The sequence below is a fragment of the Cynocephalus volans genome, chromosome 7 (genome assembly GCF_027409185.1).
Source record: "Cynocephalus volans isolate mCynVol1 chromosome 7, mCynVol1.pri, whole genome shotgun sequence".
Lineage (NCBI taxonomy): Eukaryota > Metazoa > Chordata > Mammalia > Dermoptera > Cynocephalidae > Cynocephalus > Cynocephalus volans.
The window spans coordinates 133,559,687-133,580,532 of NC_084466.1; the positions used below are offsets into that span (position 1 = coordinate 133,559,687).

At 49.2% G+C, this 20,846-nt stretch overlaps 1 protein-coding gene across 4 annotated transcripts in view; it reads left to right on the plus strand.

Moving 5' to 3' along the window:
- SUFU (SUFU negative regulator of hedgehog signaling) overlaps window positions 1-20,846 on the plus strand; it is a 107,073-nt gene that overhangs the window by 72,007 nt on the left and 14,220 nt on the right. For 2 of the 4 annotated variants that reach the window (XM_063102828.1, XM_063102826.1), the window contains exons 7-10: window positions 1,962-2,118; window positions 4,141-4,252; window positions 17,687-17,821; window positions 19,732-19,870. In XM_063102828.1, coding sequence (XP_062958898.1) covers window positions 1,962-2,118; window positions 4,141-4,252; window positions 17,687-17,821; window positions 19,732-19,870 — 543 coding nt within the window. The remainder of the gene's footprint in view (window positions 1-1,961; window positions 2,119-4,140; window positions 4,253-17,686; window positions 17,822-19,731; window positions 19,871-20,846) is intronic. The other 2 variants (XM_063102830.1, XM_063102827.1) reach the window with 1 other exon arrangement.

Here is a 20,846-nt window from a genome sequence, read left to right on the forward strand (position 1 = left end):
GAGCAAGGGAGAAGTGGCAGTGGACATGTAGTCATCAGTTGCTGGGTTCTTTGATGCAGACCTGTGAGTGCTTGGGCATAATCCTCTTCACTTACAGATGGTGCTCCTCTGTTTTCCTAGTGCCTTTGACACTGAAATTTTCCAGTTGCTGCCAGGATCCTCTGTTATCTCTACTTTAAACTCGGTTTCCTTGTAGCTTTTGCTTATGCAAGAACCAGGAACCACGAAGGCTGTTTCCCTAAGCCCTTGTTCTGCAGCCACACTGGGATCCAGCATGAGCCACTGTGGGCTGTTCTTTGGCCCCTGTCATAAATGCCAAGTACTAAGAAAGAACCTGGTCCTTTGAACTAGTAGGGTAAGCAAACTGTCCTTTGCACGCTAAGAAAAAGTTCTCCTCCCTAGTTTGCAGGTTCCCCTGAGTTTGCAGGTCCAGCCAGCAGGACCCAGAGTACCTAGTGGTCTTTAAAAGCAGGCGGAGAGCCCATGGGGAGAAAGTGCAGCTTTTTTTCCTGGTGGTTCTGTGCACCAAGTGTGAACTCCTCTGCGTTTGCTTGTGCCTTTCTGGGTCCTACTTGCCAAGAGTTCATTTTAGAACTGACTCGTGTTCCTTTGATTCAAGTTCTGCCACTAACCAGCTGTGTGCCTAAACAAGTCCCTTAACTTCTCTGGATGTTAACTCTTTTGTTTTACTTATAAAGTAAGTGGGCTGGACTAGTTGAGCCAAGAGGTATCTATGCTCAGCTCTTTACCTAGATGAGGGGCCTCAGGGCAATGAGTGGAGAAGGAAAAACTCAGGCTCTTCCTTGAGCAAACCAGGGCCCCCTGTTCCCTGTCTAGAGCGTGCAGAGCTCCTTCCCTGCCCTTGGCCTCCCCTGCTCTGAATCCCCCAGGCTGACATTAGCACTGGAAAAGAGGAGAGAGGGATTGATGGGAAGGAGGCATCTGGGGCATGGCCACTCGCTGACTGGTCCCAAGAAATAAGGACAGTACCTGTGCTTCTTCCAGATGGCTCCAGTTTGGTGCCTGTGGGGCCATGGGGAGAGGCGCGAGCAGACAGGGAAGTGCAGACTTTTGCTGAAGTGCTCACTCACAAGGACCTATATTTGGCTTATTAGGCTGTTTATGGGCAAGGTTGCTACAGCCTTCCAGCTGCCTTTCAATCCAAAGTCCAGCATCACAGGACTGAGTCTTACCAGAAAATCGAGGGATGTTTTGAGTACAACTCTTCCTTGAGGCCATTTGGAGAGTGTTTGGACTCAGCAGTGCCAAGGCCTGCACAAAGGCAGGGCCTCCAGGAGGGGTCTGCAGATGGTCACTGCCCTCTACGCCCCCATCTCAAGCTAAGAAAAGGAAAAGAAACTTTATCCAAAGTCCTTTGCCAAATAAATTAGCCGACGCAGCTAGAGGAAGTCCAGCCCTTCTGCTCTCTCGTGGCACTTCCCTGTGTGATCACGCCCTCTAGCTGTTAGAAGGGGAAACTGCAGGTGTGGCCTCTAGGACCTGTGGCAGGCTTCCACCTCCTTCTCTGGGGGTTCTTCCTGGAGGATCAGGGAGGAGATGAAGGATGGTGCCTTTCCTCAGGGAAGTAGGTCCTCTCTTTGCCACATCAGCTCCACAGGCCAGAATGGGCTGAGTAGAATTGGGGCTCTGAAACAGCTGTGAAGTCCATTGCACTGAAAGGCTAGAGAAGCTTGGTAGGGGAGAAGCTTCCTTTGGGATTTTCATTCCTCCTGGATTTCCCTAATCCCTTGTTCCCCTGGAGGAGTCCAGTGGCTGGCAGAAGCCATTATGCATTGGTAACTAGGGCAGAGCAAAGTCAGAGACCCTGTTCTTCCAGCCTCTGTCCCATGCTTAACACCTAGGAGCTCAGTAAATACTGTAAGGGTGGTGGCTGGGAGGGTGGTGGTGACCTTGGGCCACCAGTTCTCTGAAAGAACTCTGGCTCTTTGGTTCTTTTCAAGCAGGAGAGAGTTGACAAAGGCATCGAGACAGACGGCTCCAACCTGAGTGGTGTCAGTGCCAAGTGTGCTTGGGACGACTTGAGCCGGCCCCCTGAGGATGACGAGGACAGCCGGAGCATCTGCATCGGCACACAGCCCCGGCGGCTCTCTGGCAAAGGTGGGAGCCACCACCCAGCCTCTTCCTTCCTTTTCCCCAGGCCTGGTTTTCAGGCTATCTAGGATGGGTCTCTAACCAAAATAGAACATTCAATAGTCCTGGCCTGATTTAAACAGCAAGTGAAGTCTTCTTGCAGGATGGAATTAAAGGCACTTTATTGACCCATTTCTAGCTGTTTCCTGTGTGTATTTCAAATGCACCACCAGCAGGGCCCATTGTGTTGTAGATTTGCCCCTTGTAATCTGAGGTCATGGAGGTGAGTGGAAGCCATGGAACAGTTACAGGAAAAGTCCATAGTCCACCCAAGTGCAAAAGAACAAGCATTGGCCACCCACAGAATTGACACAGGGCCCAGCTCTGGTCTGAAGACCATGCCAGATCTGAGGATCACTCTGGCCTTGCATGAGAGAGACCTGAGTGTAAGGCCAGCTTGCAAACAACCCCTGCCCCACTGTCTTACAGATACAGTGTAAGAGGCTGGGGGCAGGGCACCTTGTACCCACCTGTGTTCCAGGTGTGGTCTTGGGGAAGGAGGACATGGTTCTCTTGTTGGAAGCTCCCTATGGTAGTCTTGGCTACAGTAACAGTGGTGGTTTTTAGCAAAGGATGTCCCTAGCTTATACCAAAGGAAAAGCAGCCATTTTCATGTACATGTGATTACAGCCTCTTTGTCTACTTCCTTTCTCTATTCCTCCATCTTTTCACATTTTTTGAAGTATAGGATGCTTACAGTCCTGAACAAAATACCTACATATGTAATAACACTTGTAAAAGTTTTTTCTTTCTGAAAAAAAACCCTAGTGCAAATATTTGACCCTTTCTTTCCTTTCTCCTTGTTCTGATGGTGTGCCAAGATTATAGGAGGTTCAAAGAGAGAGCATACAGTAATTAGAATTATTTGGTTGCTTTTGACAAAAGAGGTGGTTGAAGGTGGGATTCATAGCCATGTCCAAAATTTCAATTATTGGGCCGGCCTGTGGCTCACTCGGGAGAGTGTGGTGCTGATAACACCAAGGCCATGGGTTCGGATCCCATATAGGGATGGCCGGTTTGCTCACTGGGTGAGCTTGGTGCTGACAACACCAAGTCAAGGGTTAAGATCCCCTTACCGGTTATCTTTAAAAAAAAAAAAAAAAAAAAAAAAAATTTCAATTATTATTGGCTATTCTTAAAAAATTACTTTAAAAAGTCATAAAATTCATGTCATTATAACAAGTCAAACAGTTAGAAAAGTTAGTAATCATCTCTTCCCCACTCTAAACTCACCCTTTGAACAGTTAATATTAATTTGCTTTTTCGTATAGGTTTACAGTTTGCAGAGGTAAATCTTAGATCAAAATCCATAAAGGGGACCAGATTAGTAAGCTTCATCCCCTGGTAAAGCACCTTGCAAAGAAATAATCCCTCCAAGGGACTACTTTCTCACCTCTTGGCCCTTGCCAGCTCCACAGAGAGTCAGAGTTCTCTGGGATAGGCTGAGATGGGGAGATGATGTCAGCAATCCACTGACCCAGGTCCAAGGGGAAGGGGTGGCAGGGCCAGACACTAGCTGACCACCCAGAACCCAAAAACATGTGTACAAGGCAACTGCCTGTTCATGGCAGGGCACTTGTGGCCCTTACCAACATCCATTTCAGCAGCAGAATCCCTGGGTGGTCTGGGGCAGTGGCAAAGGCCTTGTCAGCTAGACACTGTCTGGTGCCGTGTTAAGGGTAAACCTCGGGCTTGTGACACAGGAAGGAAAAGGACAGTGGAGAGCACTCTTCTGAAGTGCAGAGGCTTCCCCTTGTCTTCCACAGTGATGTTCTTCAGACCCCGAGCCTGAGAGCACTGTGCCTCATCTGTCCCATCTCGTCCCAGTCCATGCTCACTCAGCTCTCATGTCTGCGTGCCCAGAGCGGCCTCAGGACTGGCCAGCATGGTGGCTTTTCCCCAGCACTTCTGCTGAGCCAGGTTTCAAGGCAGGGTGGGGGGTGCTGGGAGCCCAAAGAGCCATCTGGCAACTTGGTGCTGTTGTTGCAGACACAGAACAGATACGGGAGACCCTGAGGAGAGGACTCGAGATCAACAGCAAACCTGTCCTTCCGCCAATCAACCCTCAGCGGCAGAACGGCCTTACCCATGAACGGGCCCCGTAAGTTCCCCAGTATCCCAGGGGTGGGATGAGAGGACAGTTTTGTCCTGAAGAGCCTGTCTCTGTGGATTGAATGAGAGAGAACAATGCCCATAGCCCTTCCTGGATGAGGGTCTCTGGGCTTAAGGGCTGGCATGGTCTGGGGCACACAGATGTTTCATAGGAAAAGGCCTCAGAGGGGACCCAGTGGACTGTGAATGTAAACATCAGTAAATATTTACATGGGCTGTGTGAACAGACGGGAGGCCAGGTTGGGGCAAAATCTGACTTGGGGCCTCCCAGCCTTGTGGGAGCCCATTGTGCTGAGCACAGTTCCCTCCTTATCTTGGCCTCAGCCAGAGTTGCCCTTCCTTCCTTCCTTCCTGGAGCCTGGTCTCCGGCTGATAGCTGCAACCCTGGGGGCCTCCCTGTCTAGCCAGCCTCATACTGGACGCCTGCTGCTGAGGCCCTTCTTCCTGCCTCCCTTTCCTGGCCCCAGGGAAAGGAAGTCCTTTGCAGGCCTCTGCTGCCTGTCCAGGGGCCCCTATAGCCCTTGGGAGAGATTGTGGCCAACCCAGAGGTCAGATCCGCTTCCTGCCCACCTCTCTTCCTCTTACAGGGGACAAGTGGTGGGCAGGGCTGGAGCTGGGCAGCCCCCTCTGCCCTTAGTCCCAGGGCAGCTCTAGGGAATAGCTGCTGGCAGGGGATGCCTGGGAGCTGGCAGCCCAGAGCAGGAACCTTGCCTGCCAGGGAGGAAATTGCTGTGCCTTGGGCTAAAAGGGAGGTCGACTAATCCTGCAAGACCAGGGTGATCCATCTTTCTTCTAAGAAGTCTTTATTACACACTTGCTATGTGGCAAGATCAGGGCCCAGGGGGTCATCGGGGTGCACAAACTCTTCCTTTTGGGGAGCATGAGTGAAACAATTAGCTGACATGGGTCTGCTGTAGATGCAATTTGTTAGCAATGGCTGCTGCCTTGGATTCTAGCTCCAATTGCTGATCCATGATCCCTGGAAATGGTAGTGATTCAGTGCACTGCACAAAAAACAGGTCAGCGTGATCTGGAGTAGCCAGGAAGGGCATCTTGGAGGAGGAAGAACATGAGATGGGCCTTGAAGGTGCCCTAGAATTTTAACAAGCAGGGAAAGGAGCTGAAGGGGATGGAACAAGGGAGGCCAGGCTTGTAAAGGTTGTGGCTGCATCCTGGGAGCAGATGGTGGAGTTGGGAGAGTTATTGTGGGAACGGGGATGCCCAAGATGGCTCACCTGATGAAACTGCCATCCAGAGAGTTGAGCTCTGTGGCAAGAGTCTAGAGAAGCTTCCACTGCCACTTCTGAGCGGCTTTCAACTCCAGCCAGTGGGTTTCTCCAGCCAGTTTCCCTGAAGCAGCTGGCTTGGGACACCATGATCTTCCCCTGGCAGCAGCAGATGGCTAAGCTGGGTTGTGGGGCATCTGGAAGCTCTCCACCTATGAGTCTGGACCCTGTCCCGGGGCTATATTCCTTCCTATGCCCTGAGCTTGGCTTCTCACTCTGGGCCTCAGCACTGAGGTGGGAGGCAAGAGGTACTTGTAGGCTTAATGTTTCTAATAGATTGCCTATAACTTGGAGACAATCTCAGTCCAGATGGTCCTCCTGCCTCTGTAAGGCTAGGGTTTCTGGGCATAAGGGCAGGGATTCCTGAAGAGGTCACCCACTTGCTGTCTTATATATCTGAGACAGGCATGAGATCTCATTTCCTGTCTTGGGCATACTTCCGGCTGCTGAAACCCCAGACATCGCAAGGGGGCAGAAGGCTCTGAGGTCCTCTATGTACATATAAGCCCACACCTTGACTGGGCAGTGGGGCATCGGTTCTGGTCTGAGGGCCATACATAGACAAGGCAAAGAGGCTGCAGCCTTCACCCTTTGGCCTGAGTTGGCCAAGATACAGAGATGGGTGGGAATAGATCAGAGGTGCCAACCCTCTGGGGTCATCTCCCCTCCCTGCAGCTCAAGTGCCCAGAATCTGCAGTCTAGGGGGAATCAGGACATCTCCTCTGAGGTTCTCAGTGCTGGTTACCAAATTGTTAACAATTGGTTGAGAAATGGTTCCTCCTCCTCCTTTGCCAGGAAAATTCTCCAACACACCCCTCCAGTTTCTCAGACTCTGGCTTCCTGTTATCTTAGGATCGATGATGATAGACTCAGTTCAGATTAGCAAGAACGATGTAATATCAGTGCTGCCCACTCTGGGACCTGACCCTGTTTCAGATAAACCACATGGATAGCGACTGAGAAAGCCGACCCAAAATGTGCTGGCACCAGAGTTTGCTCCTCTCCCTGTGGAGGTGCAACCAGCACAGGCCTTATTGTGTCTGCGTGTCTGATTTCCCTGTTGCCAGTATTTCTGGGCCGGAGAGCTGTGATGCATGGGTCTTTGTAGGTCTGTATATGGTCTGAGGAAGCCACAGAGATTGATCAGAGGTTCAGAACAGCTGATGAAGCTTGGGTGTTAGCAGCTGAGTTCTGGCCTGCTTGGGATCCGGCACTTGTTCTTTTCACACCTCATTAGGAGCTGACACTTAACGTAGTGCTTGGTGTGTGCAGGGTAGCATTTCCAAGTGCTTTATACCCGCAGTAACTTAATTCATTCTCATAGCCATTCTGTGAAATAGATAATTTTATATATACCCCTTTTACAGATGAGGAAACTGAGGTACAGAGAGACTAATAAGTAACTTGTCCAAGTATAAAAAGGGATAGAGCTTAAGGCAATATATTAGCCTTGAAAACTGGTGTGATGTTCCTTCTCCATTTTCAGGGACCCTTGAGGGACACACAAAACTGTGTGTCTCTGAGATAATAATGACCCTCATTGGTGGAACTCATATAACTAGTTGTGGCATGAATAGGGATCTCTCACATGACACCGAGAACAAGGCTAAAGCCCCATGTTAGACACTGTGCTTATTTAACTCTAGGGAGGACATGCCATCAGCCTCGGTGATTCCAAAACCCAGAAATAATGAGCTGTGTCATAATTGGCTCATTTATACCAGAAATACTTTTTGACACAAGGTCTTGTTTTCTTCATGGACAGAAATAAAAACACCCTATCTCTGGCCCCTCTGCCACCTCAAAGCTAGGGGATTTCTCCTTATTTCCTGCTTCCCAGAAAAGCAGGCCCCCCTGGGTAACCTGCTCTTCTCCCACTCTCCCGTTGCCAGCCCTCCTCCCACTGCCTTCCCGGAAGGAGAGTCTTTGGCCCTCTTTGGGGCTTCTTCGGCGTTTCACAACCCTTGCATTCCAGCCCTGAAATTTGTATCTGGCTTTTCCCAAGATGATCAGTTGAGAAAAGCCTCCTTCGGCTTACTGGCGCCTCTCTTCCCACCGCGTGCTTGGGTGAGTTTGGGAAGCAATTCCTTTGTGCCACATGAGGACAGGCTGGCTTTAAGACTGCGCTGCCAACATGTGTAGGGACCTGGAGGGAGAAAAGTCACTGGGCTTTGTTTCTGTCTGAGGTCACCTGGTCATATGTGGACTGTTGTACGGAGTGTGGCCTTAGCTTCCCAGACTCTCCACAGTGACTCTGAAGGTGTATGTGGTCAGGTGCATCGTATTTGCATTTCTATGACTGTTGCTTAGATTCGAAGGGAACCTGCATCAGTATTCCAGGCCCTCCTCCTCCCTGGACGAGTGACTCACTGACTGATGTCGGGGGGGGGGGGGGGGGGGGGGGGGGGGGGCCTTCAGGGAGGTCTCTGGGTCATGTACCCTCCCAGAAAGGGGCAGGGCTCATGCATGTGTGCACATGTGTTGAAGGTGGAAGGTTCCTGACTGTGCAAGAAGGACTTTGTTATTGAGGCACCTCTAAAAAGCAAACTCACTATCATTGTTGAGCCAAGTTTCTCCGTCTTCTGGAATTGCAACAGCAGCTTTTAAGGTGTTTTTTTGTTTGTTTGTTTGTTTTTTGTTTTGGCTGTAATTTCTTGGAGAATTAAGGTTTTGTAGCACAAACTCTCCTATTTTGACGTTCTCATCTACAAAACCCCCCGTTCAACACACACACACACACACACACACTCACACGTACACACATAGATTTTTTTCTACTTTTATGAGTGTCTCTGCTTCCATCTGTTTGGCCTTTTTGATGAGGGGACTTTGCTGCCTCTAATTCCCATCTTGAATAGCTTGTAACCTGGCCAGGGGGTCATCTTTTAGAGAAAATTTTGTTTTGCTTAACCTATGAGGTCCATGAAGATTAATTAGAGGAAGAAAATATCTCGTTTGCATCCAACCTACCAGTGAATTTGGGTGAAGGAAGGTGAGTTTCCATCTGGGAAAACAGCTGGGCTATTGCTGGTGTCATTTGCATGCAGGGCAGTGTTGGGTAACCCTACTCTGAGGGGTCTCTTGTGTCAGTGCAGTGGCCAGCCGGGAGCATACTCTGTCACATCGGTTTCCCTCACCACTCCCATACTGGGGAAGCACAATTGTTTGCACTGGAAAGAAAACCCAGAAAGAAATGGCCCTGCTGTCAGGGACTCCAGCAGACTGTGCAGGACCAATGGGAAGAAGGGCCCAGGTCTCTCTGCTCCCTGCTTCCTGGGCTAGCGTTCTCCTTTTTACCTGCCTCACTGTGATCCATGTTGTCGTACTAAGTGCCTTTGCCTGCCTTTCTGAAAAATGCACATTTATTTATTTATTTATTTATTTATTTTTAAATGCACATTTAAAAAGGGCAGAACAAGGGGCTCCACTGCCTATCTGGCATGGGTAAACTTCTGTTTTTACTCTGTTCTTTGCTCCACTTCCCCATAGAAATGAAGCCATGGCCATTGTTAACACCCCAACTTCGGAGTTCCTCATTAGCGCTTTGAATTCTCAGTCCAAAAGCTGCATCCCCCATCCTTGAGTTGCACAATCAGGAGTATTTTTATCGTCCATCCTTGATCCTCACTGTCACCCAACACTTCAGCAGTGAGTCACTTCTACAGGGGAGGGAAAAGGAAGGCTCAAAGGTAAGAGCTGGAGGGAGGAAATGACTCAATATCTCAGAAAAAGGAAAGCCAGGGGCTCTGGCTAGAGCAGGCTCATTCAGGAAAGCAGGGGTCCTAACTTCCCACCCAAGTCAGAGGGCAAGGCTGTGGATGGAGGTCCCTGGTTAATAGTTAATTAGAGGGGGCCAGCCCGTGGCTCACTCGGGAGAGTGCGCTGCTGGTAACACCAAGGCCACGGGTTCGGATCCCATATAGGGATGGCCGGTTTGCTCACTGGCTGAGCGTGGTGCTGACAACACCAAGACAAGGGTTAAGATCCCCTTACCGGTCATCTTTTAAAAAAAAAAAAAAAAAAAAAAAGTTAATTAGAGAATCCCCTAACCTTCACATTGGTTTTACTCACCCTGTCTTCTTCAGGCACACTCTGTCCCACCATTCCATCACATTCCATCTTTAGGATGTATGCAATGAAAATATTGCATTTGGTTATTGGTGTTTATCAATAATCTTTTGTGGCCTTCTGCTCCTGGTATTGTCCCTCTCAGGGAATTTGTCAGAATCACTGGGTGATACAGCCTTGTGCTTAACAGTAACTGGAAGTGAGCTGGTCCCCCTCCACCCCACACCCACACCCTGTCCCATTCCTGCCATGAAGGGAGACCTGCAAGTGGTTCTTCTCTGGAAAGTTCAGAGCTTTCGTCAGCAATCAGAAAGCAAAAGGAACAATCTCCCAGGCGTGAGGCAGAAGCCAGAGGTTGGGCTGAGCTCAGCAGGCCAGATCTATTTCACTTCTTTTTTTTAAAAAAAGATGACCGGTAAGAGGATCTTAACCCTTGACTTGGTGTTGTCAGTACCATGCTCTCCCAAGTGAGCTAACCAGCCATCCCTATATAGGGATTCAAACTTGTGGCCTTGGTGTTATCAGCACCACACTCTCCCAAGTGAGCCACAAGCCAGCCCCTATTTCACTTCTGAATAGTTGCCAACCCTGATGCCCTGGTTCCTGTTCCTGGCATTCCCTAAGGAGAAGGCCCCAAGTCTTGTGGCCAGTGAAGACGTCATGACTGTCACAGGACTGGGATTATAGCTAAAGGGACTCTCAGTGGTGCAGCTTTTCTTCCCACTCTTGCTGCCATTGATAGGATAATATGACCAATACTTTTTGGCTGAAGTGGGACAGTTAAGACTTTTCAGTTTGGGGGCTGGTCTGTGACCATGGTAGGCCCTGTGTTGTGGGCTGCTATTGTCCCCATTTTGCAAATTAGAACACTGAGGCTCAGATAGATTATATGCTTATCCCAGAGTCAAACTGCTAGAAATTAGTTTCAGCTGGAATTTGAATCTTGGGTCACTTGACTCCAGGCCTGGGCCTCTTCACCACTGTATACTGCTTATAAAAGAGGATAAACGTGGAGGAAGTACCTGCTAATTCACAGGAAAAAAATAACTAGAAAGAAGGCCTTGGAAGTCTACGCACCAGTGCACAGAGGAAAGTTGTTATTTTAGTTTGCCTGGAAACCTATAAAGGTGGCAGGTCAGAGGAGACCATCTGGCTGAGAAAAGCATACTAAAAAGTAAAGTGAAATCTGCAAGTGGATATGCTCCATCAAAATGAGTGGGAAAGATATATGAGGTATAGGAACTGGGATCCAACATGAGAAAGAGGCCAGGAGAAGCACAGGGTGAAGGTAAAGAGCGATCCCAGATTACAGCTGTGCAGCAGCAATAGAGGGGAGTAGGCTGGAAGGATCTTCTGGAGAAATGTCTTTAAGAAGATGAAATTAATAAATGCCTGATATATTTGAATGTCTTGGGAGGATGTTGTATAGACTATTGGTAGTAGTAATCCTAATTGAATTGGTGATAAACACATAGAATACCAAGACAGTTCTTAAATCCAAGGAAAATATAAAATTATGACAAAAAGAAAAGTAATCATTGTATACTACATGGCTCAGCCATAAATAGCATTGGTAGAGTCATAATAATGTAAACACTTAATACTGATCTGCACAAACTTATGACACAATTTTCTTGGGAAGATGGGAAGGTGGGAGGGTGGGATGAAAGAGAGCTAAAACCTCGTCTTCCATAGTGGGGAATCAATAAGTAAAAGCCCAAAAAGGAAATACCAGGAATTAGAAATAAAGTATATTAGAAATCATGGACAATACCAAAAGAATCAACTAACAGAGTTGACAGTGGTTGTCTCTGAGGAGGGGGAGTGGAAAGACTGCTGACTGTTGTAATGAATCTTATGGAATCATTTGATTCTTTAAACTTTAAAAGAAAAGAAAAAAGTAAAAAAAATCAAAGAAGTGATACTGTGTGAGTTGTAACAGCTTGTCCTGCCCAGTGAAAAGAAAGGATAACACATTCCAGGTAAAAAGTGCAGAACTGGCACCAAGAGAAGCCCCAGGGAACTTCAGCTTCCCTGGCATCGGGCTCAGAATGGAAGGTTAGAAGCGGAGAGCCATCTGACATGCCTCCTGGAAAGCGTCTGTTGCAGGGATAAAGGAGATGATGAGGGTACTCACCTGCCAACCTCATTCTGACCAAGGAGTCAGATATGATGAAGCAGCACTGACAGAGCCTTGGGAGAGAGCAGCTTGGGCAGCGCAGAGTTCAGGAGGGGAAACCCTGGCCAGTGGTCCCCAGAGGATGTCCCTACAGCCTTTCAGGGGGGTTTGTTGTGTATTAAGTGAAAAAGGTGTTCTCCAACTAAAGTTGGAAAATGCTGGCTAACACAAAATTATACCAGTTCATTTTCTCTTTGTAGTCCTCGGAGTGCAAACATTTTGTGACTCTCTAATCTGAGGTGCAGTCTATTACATCCAGCCCTTGCTGTACCTGTTTTTCTAGAAGCTCCTCTTAAATTAAAATTTCATTGAATACTCTTTGGGAAGCCCTGCCTTAACTTCCAATAAGGCAGTTCTTTTAAGAGTTCAAGGAAAAAATAAATGTGTCTTCATGGCCCGGACCCCAGAAGGAAATACCACTCAAAAGGGCTGGCTGGTTAGCTAAGTTGGTTAGAGCATGATACTGATAACCAAAAGGTCTGGGGTTTGATCTCTGAACCGGCTATCCATCAAACAACAAACAAACAAAACACAAAAGGGACGGGAGTTTCTTAGGAGAAATAGTATGGCTACGTTTTAGCTGGCATCAGGAAGACCTGGGGTTTTGTCTCGGCTCTTTATTTGCTTATTGCGTGACCTTTGGCTAGTTATTTACGTCTCTGAGTTTCAGTTTCTTCATCTGTAAAATGTAAAATGGAGAAAATAATGCCTATTTATAGGGTTGCTATGAAAATGAAAGGAAGCAAAGTATATAAAGGTTTTAGCATAGGATCCAGCACCATAGTCTGTGCTCAAATAAAAGTATCTCTTCATACTATTTTTGTGAGTAGTGGGGAATCAACGGGTAAGACTGCTGAAAACTAAAAGGAGTTATATACCTCCAGGGACCAGTATAGGTATGTAGAGAATCCTTCACACAACTCAGATTTTTGGAAGAATTTGAACAAATGCTGGGAAGAGAAGCGTATTATACCAGTACAGACTTTAAAGAACAGGTCGAGAAAAGCTGAAACTTAAGAAGAACTGAATCTTACAGAAAAGTGCTATGACCAGCAAAAAGGACTTTATTGTTGTACTTCTCTTTGAAACAACAAGAAGAAGAAACCTAGGCCCCATTGTTTGGACAGAGAAACATTCATCAGTGGCAGAGGGAAAGCAAACTTTACTTGAGTTCTGTTGTGCCTCCATTTCAGAACAAGTGGTTATCAGGCTAGGCAGGGTCACACAGGCACTGATGAGAGGATTGAAGCCATGCTTTCAGATCTCCTGGGCCACACGTATTTGTGCCCCAGAGCCCCAGGAGAATTGTCAGATGAGATTCATGAAGCTGGTGTCAGCAATCTTTGAGGGAATAGGAGGAGAGGTGTTGGCAGACTGGAAGCATTCAGAAGTTTCAGATGCAAAAAGAATCTTTCACCCTCTAGACTAGTGAGCTTGGTGTCAGTCTCATGGGAAATTCTAGACTAGATTATTCAGCAAAAAGGCTGCGAACACTCTAAGGGAAACAGTGAGCCCTGACCTGAGAGTCAGGCTTGCCAGACCACCCTCACGGCCTTTTTAGAAATGCATACCTGCTTGGTAGACAAAGGAAGTCCCATGGACCTTATATAGGCAGGGTTTAGCAAGACATTTGAGAATGTTCTGCCATCATTATAGGCAAGAAAGAAATGTCCAGAGAGCATTCAGGAGGGTGAGGAGGGGCTTGGTGATGGGAAGGTTGAGTTGGTTTATAATTGGTTAGATGAGCATATCCAAAGAGTAATGATGTCAGTCTGTCAGCCTGTCTGCCTAGACCTGTCCTGCTCACTGGTTAATCAAAGCCTGTAATGAGAACATCGCTGGTGAGTTTATCAGTTTTGTCAGTGATGTGAAGTCAGGAAGGAATGCCAGTATAATGGATGCCAGAGTCAGATTTCAGAAATATCCAAACTGCCTGAAACACTAGCCAGATAATGCAGAGTTCTGCTCTTAGCTTCAAATAATCAACAGTACATGCTAGATGAGGGAAAATAGTCTAAGGGCAGCCCATGGGAGAAAGCTTGAGGGAAATTTTGTTGACAGAGGGAGTGTGGTATGAGTTGGTAGTATGATGCAGTTACAAGCAATGGACAATTTGATGACAGATATAATGGAAATAAAGTGTCCCAAACAAGAGAGATCATAGTCCCTCTGTGAGCTGCACTGGTTAGACCACACACTGTATTTATTTCCACACATGACACTTCGCTTCCAGACATGACAAGCTAGAATGAGTCTAAAGGAGGGTGACTTGAATGGATGAAGGATTTCAAAACCTCATCAAGAATATAGTTGAAAGTTGGGGCCACAGATACTAGAAAAAGAAAGTGTTGATGGGATGTGAGAGCAGCCTCAGGGATTCAAAAGGCTGTCATGAGAAGATGGATTGAACTACTGAGCGGCTTGAGGACCAGTGCTTTGAGAATTGGAGGAAGGCAGATTGTGCTCTGCAGAAAGAAAATGGCCCTTCCAATGCCTCCTTCAGTGGAACAAAGGCCTCCAGGGTTTTCGTTGGCCTGTAGTTGGGCCCTCTCAGGGTACCAGAGGTTGACCAGGACCCACAGCTTCCACTCAAGGAGTCAGGAGCCCTTTCAAGCCCCATCTCAGAAGTCCCCTCTCTCAAGCTCAGGGCAAGGACCTTCACTCAGCAGGGGAAGTGACCTGGCCAGTGGCAGTTGGTTTCAGGATAAAGGCAAACAAGCTTTTATTAAGCCATCGACATTCTTGCAGGGGGAGCAGATAGACTTTTAGAGGCAGCCAGCTAACATCAACACTTTGATGCATTCATCAGATATATATATATTTTTTTTTTTTCTTTTTCGTGACCGGCACTCAGCCAGTGAGTGCACCGGCCATTCCTATATAGGATCCGAACCTGCGGCCGCTGGGAGCGTCGCCGCGCTCCCAGCGCCGCACCCTCCCGAGTGCGCCACAGGCTCGGCCCATCATCAGATATATTTTGAGCACCTACTACATCCCAGTCACTATTAGATGACTCACATGGGTCATGTCATTTAATCCCTGTAATGACCTTATAGTTACTTACTCCCATCAAGAGAATACTGAAGATTAGAGAGAGGTTAAGTCATTTGCCCAAGGTCATATAGGACTCAAACCCAGAACCTATGCTGTTAGCCACTCTGTTTCCTGGAGTATGCCCCTGGCCCCATGCCCTTAACAGTCCCCAGTGGGTATGGGCCATGCCTTCCTGGGAGCCCCTCCCTTCTAGCCCCTAAAGCTCTGCCTTCACCTCCACTGGGAACTCAGGGAGAAAACAGCCCAGCTGAAAAATTAGGCCATGCTGCCGAGCACACTACTTATTTTTTTATGACTAAGATTAAGCTGACAACCATGCAAAACATTGCAAACCTGTGTCAGCTGCAGATTTAATACCTCACCCAGCCCACACAAATAATTCATGCTTCTGCATCGATGTCCAGAAAAAACAAATCAGCAAAAAGCTGGGCTCCTGTGTGTGTGTGTGTGTGTGTGTGTGGAGCAGCCGCGTTTCTATTGAAGCAGCATGCCGGAAATACCCAAACTCTAGGACTGCAGATCTAGCATTTTGCAATTTTTTTTTTCTCTTAAAAGATTAAAGTACGTTTTCAAATGATTGAAGGTTGGTGGGAGGTGTAAATGTGGGCACTTGTCACATTAATTCTTCAGATGATTAAGTTCTTTTCCATTTCTTTAAAGCTGTTTGCAATGGGTTTGATGTCCTCGTTCTTGGTGAATGTTGTGGCAGTTACCAAGGTGACTTTAACTGACTTTCAACAATTTATTTTTCCCTCCAGCTTGAGACATCTCTAGCCCTGTGTGCTGTTGATTCTTCTCTACCAGCCCCCACCCTACCTCCCATTCTATTCATCAGCATTTTTCCTGCGCCAGAGAGACTGGGATACTCTAGCAGGCCCCGCCTGGGCAGGCCAGGCCTCAGCCCCTTTCAGGAACATGGTTGTGGGAACCTGTTCACAGAGATGGCATGGGGCAGTGACTGAGAGTTACACCCTGACTCTTCCACTTCAACTCACTTTAGCCTTGTCACCTCCCCTGTCTGAGCCTCAGTTACCTCATCTGTAAAAGAAGGTTAACAATAGAGCCAACCTGGGTGCTTGCTGTGAGGATTCAGGGAGTGACCCTGTGGACTCAGCCAAGGGCCTAGTGCAGAATAAGGGCTTAGCAAATGTGGGCTGCTGTTATTTCCTGAGTTCTGCCCTCATTTGCACCCTGAGAGCACCCCCATATCACCTCTCAGCCCTCAGCTGTGAGTGGTACCTGGCTCAGATGTGGTGTCTGGTGTTGCCTCTTCAGAAGGGAAGCGTAGCAGCCCCTGGGGAAGGGAAAGGAATTTGGTCAGAAGTCCGAGGTTCCCACGCTGGCCTGCCACAGACCAGCTCTGTGGCCTTGGCTCTCTTTTGTAAAGGAAAGAGGTCGATTAAACAACCTCAGAATTTCTTCCAGTTCTGAAATACCATGACCCTCTTGGCCATAGGGTTTGTCTCCTTCAGAGGTCTTGAGAAAGGGTTTGCCAAAGAGAAACCAGGGGGGAAGGCAGTTTCAGAGTTGGCTTTGGGGCACCAGAGGAAGGGACTTCTTTGTGAAAAAGCAGTCAAATCGGGGGTAGATCCTCACAAGGAGGAGAAGAGCAGCTGGTGGGAACAGTCCCCATTGCCTCGGAGTGTTTCTAAACACTACCTCGGCAGCCCCTTGCTGTCCAAGGTGACCCGTCTCCTGGGAAGATGCCCTGCCTGTCAGGGTGCCTCACTGGCCACAGGCCCCAGCACTCGGCCCCCCACTGTGTGAGGCACCTAGGCCTGCCCCTCAGTGGCTGTCCAGCTGTCAGGCCCAGACATCCTGGGTGACTCCTGCCTGCCACTTGAATGATAAATAACTCAAGCTTTTCACCCAGCATTTTGATCGACACTTAGGGAATTGTTATGAGATTCACAGCCCAAACTAGGATCCGGCCTTTTGAATGGGATCAGTGGGGCTCATTTCTGGCTGAGGCAGATTTGAGAGGTTGTCAGTGGGGACAGCTAAATTTGAAAGAGCAAATTTTAGACTGCAAAGGGACCCTGCAGCCCAGCTGTGGGACAAGCTGTTGGTGTGGAACAGGGCAGGAGGGTGTGTGAGGCAGCAGTGACGGCTCACTGTGGTCAGGGCTACAATCGGGAGGAATCTGGCACAGGCCTCCAGCAGGGTGGGGGCCCAGTGTTTCTTCCCAGCCAAGCCCACTGGTGTGACTCCTAAGAGCCTGGCTCCTACCCCCTTGGGGAGGATGGTATCATTTCCTGGTTAGATGAAGGGTGTGTATGTCACTGCACTCCTGGCAACTGGCAGGAGTGTGTGTCTCAGAGCCTTTTCAGGGTCAATTGGACTGAAGCTCTTGGAGCTGTGTCTTCTGGTGCTCTGCCACGCCCGCCCAGGAAAGTCAGGGATCTGAGGCTCCAGGACAAGAAAGGAAGGGCTCTCAGAAGCTCCTGATGATGTCACAGGGGAAAACAAGCCTCTGTGGCATGAGCCTTAACATAGTGAGTTAGTGAACATAGTGACTTAGTAAACATAGTGAACCAGACCTACCTGAGACCAAATCCCAGCTCCACTCACTCATTGGCTATGCAACCTGGAAAAGTTACTTAGCCTCCCTGATCCCCAGTTCCTTATCTGTATCCACCTCATGGGGCGTTGTAGGGAGTACCCAATCAGTGAGAAGTGCTTGGCACAGTGGATGGCACTTGGCAAGCATATAGTGAATGGCAGCTGTTGTTATCATTATCACCAAACACCATTATTGTCATTATTATTCAGGAACCCAGCCAGAGACTCCCATCTTGCTCCTCCCTGTGGTTTTTACCTTGTGCTTGCTTTACAGGAGCCGCAAAGACAGCCTAGAAAGTGACAGCTCCACGGCCATTATTCCCCATGAGCTGATCCGCACGCGGCAGCTGGAGAGTGTACATCTCAAATTCAACCAGGAATCAGGAGCCCTCATTCCTCTCTGCCTAAGGTGAGCTGAGACAACCCGCTACTCAGTTCAGCTCCACAGCACCCAGCTTGGCCTCCAGGGGGCACTTTAGAGCCTTCCTAACCACCTTCCCCCAACATTCATCCTCCAGAGCCCTCAAGGAGCCACCAGGCCTGTGCTTGCTTCTCCGTCAGTAGCCCACATGCCTAGGCAGAGTCCGGAGCTGGGGGAGGGAGCAGAACTCCTCTGGCAGCTCCACCTTGGGCTTGTGTGGGACTTTGTGGTCTCTGAACCAGCCAGTGGCCCCCCCTGTCACTGGCCATAGAGTATTCTCCTTACCCAAGCCTCTGGCCAGCCTTGGTGGTGAGAAGTCTGTGAGCAATGAGGGCCAGTTGGCCCTGTAGATTGTCCCTGGAAAGGGGCTCTCTTCTCTGCATCTGTTGTCTAGCCTAGAGCAATGGCAGCCCCCAGTGGGCCCAGAACAGTGACCATATAGTCCCATGTTTTTAGTCTAACTGCTTGGTTGACAGCAGACATTTACAAGTTTCAGAGTCTGAGAACCCACGGGGAATAGGTGCCAAAGAACTCTCCTTTTTCCAGAGAATTTTCTCTCAGCCCTGCTCCCCTTACGAAGGTTCAGTGACCAAGGGAATCTCAAGTGCGCCCAGCCATCCTACAAGGCCAAAGCCAGGGGACAGCTGCACTGGGTTATCAGGGTGAGGGTTCTGGTGGGTTGGGCTCTATTTTCTCATGCTTTCTATTTTTCCCGTGCAAAACACTCAGTTCTTCAAACCCAGTGACCAGTCCAGCAGACTCCTTGGACCAGGAAGCCCAGCTGTGTCTCTGCTGCTGCTGTCCACAGTGCCAGAAACCCAGCCCTGTGGCCAGAATTCAGCTCTCTGCTTGGGATGCTGCATTGGGCTGACTCTGTTGCAGCTGGCTTCCTCCACAGCCCTCCAAGTTTCCACCCTCACTCTGTAGCAGAGGAAGCAACAAGAATAACTCTAAACTCAGAGAACAGTACCACAGAAGGAGGGGTTGCACAGTCAGGACCCTCCCCACTGTCCCTGGAGGCTGGGGAAGGAGTTTGGAGGGCAACCAGCCTTGGCCACCCACCCTGGGGAGTAGGGCAAAGATAGCAAGTGGTCAGAGTGAACAGGACGTGGCAGGGCCACTGCCAGGTCCCCCGCCATTTCCTCCCCCGCTACTTCTCCAGCGCAGGCTCCGGGCCTCTAGCCTGGAGGAGGGTTGATCTGAGAAAGCAGAGCAGGTTTAGCTCCCTTTTCTGACCGGCATCTCTGCCCCATCGGTCGCCCCCACTTGCCCTCCCCCCAGGTGTATTTCCAGACTGGGGCTTAACCGTGACTTCTTGTGACTCCCTCAGAGTGACCCCACTTGGCTTCAGCATTTTTTTCAAAGATGTGCTTGTGGCCTTTGGGCCTGCCATTTAAATGTTATGGGAAAGCCCAGAAGCAGGTGAAGATTCTGCCCTGGACACTGTGAAGTGTCCTGCTGTGAAAGCTATGCCATCGTCCCTCCACGCCCCACACAAAGGGGAATGCAACCCCACTCTTAGCTCTGGGCATGATCTTGGACACATTGCTGACTCCCCTCTCTGGCCTCATTCTCCTCTCTAGTACACGAGGGGAGGTAGACTCCACTATCTACAGGGCCTTTGAACTCTCCTCTAGAGTTGTCTCTGCCAGCTTTGAGCACTTTGGAAGGATGACATTAGTGAACTAGTGAGAAAGGCTTCTCTTTGAAGATGTTGAAATGAACACGTTTGGCTGCAATCTCCAGTTAGTGGGCAGGTGGGCAGTCAGAGGGGCTTTAGCCAGGCACCCTGTCTCCACGAGCATAGCCCCTATCGTCCCAGAGCCTTGGGCAGGCCTGCTGTGCTTGGGGCTGTTTCCAGACCCAGCTCTTCACTGTCTCCATGTTCCCACCTCCAGGGGCAGGCTCCTGCATGGACGGCACTTTACATATAAAAGTATCACAGGTGACATGGCCATCACGTTTGTCTCCACCGGAGTGGAAGGTGCCTTTGCCACTGAGGAGCATCCTTATGCAGCTCATGGACCCTGGTTACAAGTGAGAAGGCTCTTTTTCTTCTCCCCACCTTCTTTCCATAGGCATTTCCATTTTCCTCCCTCCCCTCCCTTGGTAGCTCTTGGTGGCACCCCTTCCTGAGGGGCTGGATATGAGCTGCGTCTTGGATCCAGGGCCTGAGGTCTATGTGTGGAGTGTGGATGCTGCAGCCTATACCAGCAGCTCTGGGAGCGCTTCCTGACCTTCTCCCCCATCCCCTGAGACACAAGTGAGAACTCTGCAGGCCCTGGTCATTGGTAGTTCTTCTGTATGCTGTGGAAATCCAGGTTTGAGGGATGTGAGACTTTCTGCACCCTGGATAAACCAAGGCACAGGAAACTGAGGATGAAGCAAGATGGGAGGCTGTGTGGAAGCCATGCTCTGGTGGCTAGATGGACATCCCCCCAGAATTCACAGAAAGTGGGTACATGTGCCTGGACCCTGGGGCTGGGATGGGCAGGCCTCAAAGGCTGGAGCCAATTAACACTACCACCCCCAATCTAATGGCTTCCTCGTTCCTCCTGATGGAAACCCAGCTTTTCTGAGCAGGAACACTTTGTCCCTCCCTTGCTCTCCTGGTGGTAGCAAGCTTCAGAGCTCATACCAAGCAGGGTGCTGGGGCCTACGAGTCATAGGCCTCCTTCCAGCCTCTGTCCTGTCTCAGGTCTCTAACAAGTGCTCAGCCTGGTCCGCCACACTTGCAAGTGTATTATGACATCCTTTATTGACTTTTGTTTGTTGGGGGTGGGGGCGGAATGAACACTTTACCTTCCTCCTCTCAGGAGTACCAGGAAAGGGAACCTGACCCCAATCCAGAAGGTGACCATGCCTTGTTTGTGGTATGTTGGAGGGAGCACGGGAGGATCACAGTCGAGGGGAAGAGAATTTATGCAGATTTCATGGGTTTAACCCAGTCTCAGGGGTCAGCGAAGCGTATATACTCTCAATGCGAGCATGCGTTTTGTGCCTGTGTGTCTGC